Genomic DNA, 2,385 nt, shown 5'->3' on the forward strand with positions numbered 1-2,385 from the left:
AGCAGGAGAACTGGGGGAAAAACTGAATTTCTCTCTGGTAAAACAAACACTTCTGAAAGTTATCTTTTTAATCAGATTTTTTTCCATAAGAATTTTTTTCATTCAGACCAAACACCTGCTTAACCTGACCCTTGTGTCACCTAAGCAGGGGATTAGGGTGAACAGGGGATGGATTTCTGGATTCCCATATCCCTGGGAATAGAAATGATGATTTTAAGATTCTGAGGGTGATTTTAAGATCCAGAGATTTCTAGTGAAGCACAGGAAGCTCTCCAGGTGAACTGAATTCCCTCCTAACTCTGAAATGGAGTCACATCCCTGGCTCCACGGACCAGGTGGGGATCATGGTTAAGCACAGGAAGCTCACAGCAGGAATATGCTGGTTATTCTCAAAAATAGTGGCTCTGTCTGCACTTGGAACCTGTTATCCTTGTCTTCCAGTCATCCTGATCCAGGGAATCTGCTGGAGCTGCTTCTCTGGTGTCCACATGAGGGAGTTTTCTTCCTCTTGGAGAGATCCAGGGAGAACCAGGACGTGTGGGGCAGTGGTTTGTTTTTCCCACACTGTCCAATTCCTTTGTTTTTTATGTGCCAGCTCTGCCCTGGAGTTGGGAAGCCTGTGCAGGGTTTCATTCTGCACTTACTATGGAGATTTGCTGTGTAATTTGGCATTTTTATTCCAGTTGCTGTTACATTATGTCTAAAGTGCTTCAGACCAATGTTATTTTAGTGAGTGAGATACAGGACCATTAATCACATATTAGTTTTTAACTGCCCTGTTCTTCACAGTCAGACTTGGCTTCAAGTGCTGTCTGGCTTAATATATATATATTTATACATACATAAAAAGTAAAAGTACTCTTGGGTCCCATTCCAAACCAGGTCCCAGTGCTGGCATTTTCATGTCACTGGAATGCAATCTATTATTTCTCTATTTTTTATCTCTCATTTACTTAGATTGCCTGCAAAAACGTAATAAATGACCGTGAAAAAGCTGCTTCTGCTCTAATTAAAAATACTTTACAGTCCTTCTCGACAACAAACTCCTTGAAGGAGGATATTTTTGGCTGTGAGGTGACAGAGACAGTGTGTGGATCTGAGTCAGGGGAATCCCAATTTGTGGTGCTGATGAGTTATTAATGGAGAGCAATTGATTGTGTTTTATCCCCCTGTTTTTTTCAGTGACAAATACCTGGAGCATTTTACAGACCAGTGGAGCTTTGGTGCAGGGGGGGTATGGCCACAGCAGCGTTTATGATCCCAACACCAGATCCATTTACATCCATGGAGGTTACAAAGCCTTCAGTGCCAACAAGTACAGGCTGGCAGATGATCTGTACAAATATGAAGTCGATTCCCGGATGTGGTAAGTGGGTTTTCCTTCTTTTTCCTGTTCTCCCACCCCATATTTTTGTCTCTGGTGAACAAGAGGGTGGAGGATTTGAGAAGGGTACAGTGGTTTATGTCTGCCTGCCTTCAGGAGAGATGCTGTTCTCTTGGATCTCTTATTTTTATATCCCTTTATGAATGGAGAATCATATAATCACATCTAATCAAGGCTGTGAACGAGCCAAGCAATCCATTTTAATCTGTTGTTCCATTCAAGCTGAAAAGAGAAATATTTGATGGTTTTTTCCTTGCCAGCCTGTGCATATGAGTGCAGTTACTGCAGTCAAGTGAGGGATAATTCACTCTGCAGTTAAGACTGTAAAAGAATTTCTATTACAACCCCATTTTCTTCTGGCTCTGTAACTCCTCGAAACGCTCATTTCTTAAGCTGAAAATCTTCTGTGATTTGTTTCTGCCCAAAGGTGAGTTTTATTAAAAAGCTGTAGCCTCACTTCACGACTTGGAGCTGAAATACATTCTCCTTAGTTCTGTGGTGATTTTCTTCAAGTTCTTTCTAAAAGCTCCTGACAAAAAGGAGACTGTCTTTTGAGTTAAGACATGGAAATTTGAGTCACCCTATCTCTTTTTTTTTTTGAGGGTTAAAATACTCAGTGTTTCTGCAACAACTCTCTGTGAGTCTGTGCTGATGAGAGAAATAACGAGGGACTAATTTCCAACCTCTTCCTTCCTGCTCCCTTGTGCACAGAGTGTAACCACACTTCCTCTGTGGGTTCATTTGATCCTCCACTTCAGCCAGTTCAGCAAATCTGGCTGAACAGGCACAAAAATGTCACAGATGTGACAATGTTCTTCCAAACTGCTGCAGCACCAACTTCCTCCTGTCACATCGGCTCTGCCAGCCCGGGGAGCCCTGGGGAACAAACCCTGCAGGGAGAGGGTGGGACTGGCTGTTCCTCTCTAGCTCTGCTCTTTTTTTTGCTGTCATTGACTCCCTTATTTTATTCTTCAGTGATTTAGGCCCTCTCTTCCTTGTTA

At 42.5% G+C, this 2,385-nt stretch overlaps 1 protein-coding gene across 1 annotated transcript in view; it reads left to right on the plus strand.

Moving 5' to 3' along the window:
* The window catches only part of ATRN (attractin), a gene marked incomplete at its 5' end in the record, with an annotated part of 149,321 nt that overhangs the window by 49,912 nt on the left and 97,024 nt on the right, over window positions 1-2,385 (plus strand). Inside the window, one exon of the mRNA XM_029963709.1 lies at window positions 1,161-1,366. Coding sequence (XP_029819569.1) covers window positions 1,161-1,366 — 206 coding nt within the window. The remainder of the gene's footprint in view (window positions 1-1,160; window positions 1,367-2,385) is intronic.

Source organism: Manacus vitellinus, unplaced genomic scaffold (assembly GCF_001715985.3).
Source record: "Manacus vitellinus isolate BGI_N305 unplaced genomic scaffold, ASM171598v3 scaffold_61_pilon, whole genome shotgun sequence".
Taxonomy (NCBI): Eukaryota; Metazoa; Chordata; class Aves; order Passeriformes; family Pipridae; genus Manacus; species Manacus vitellinus.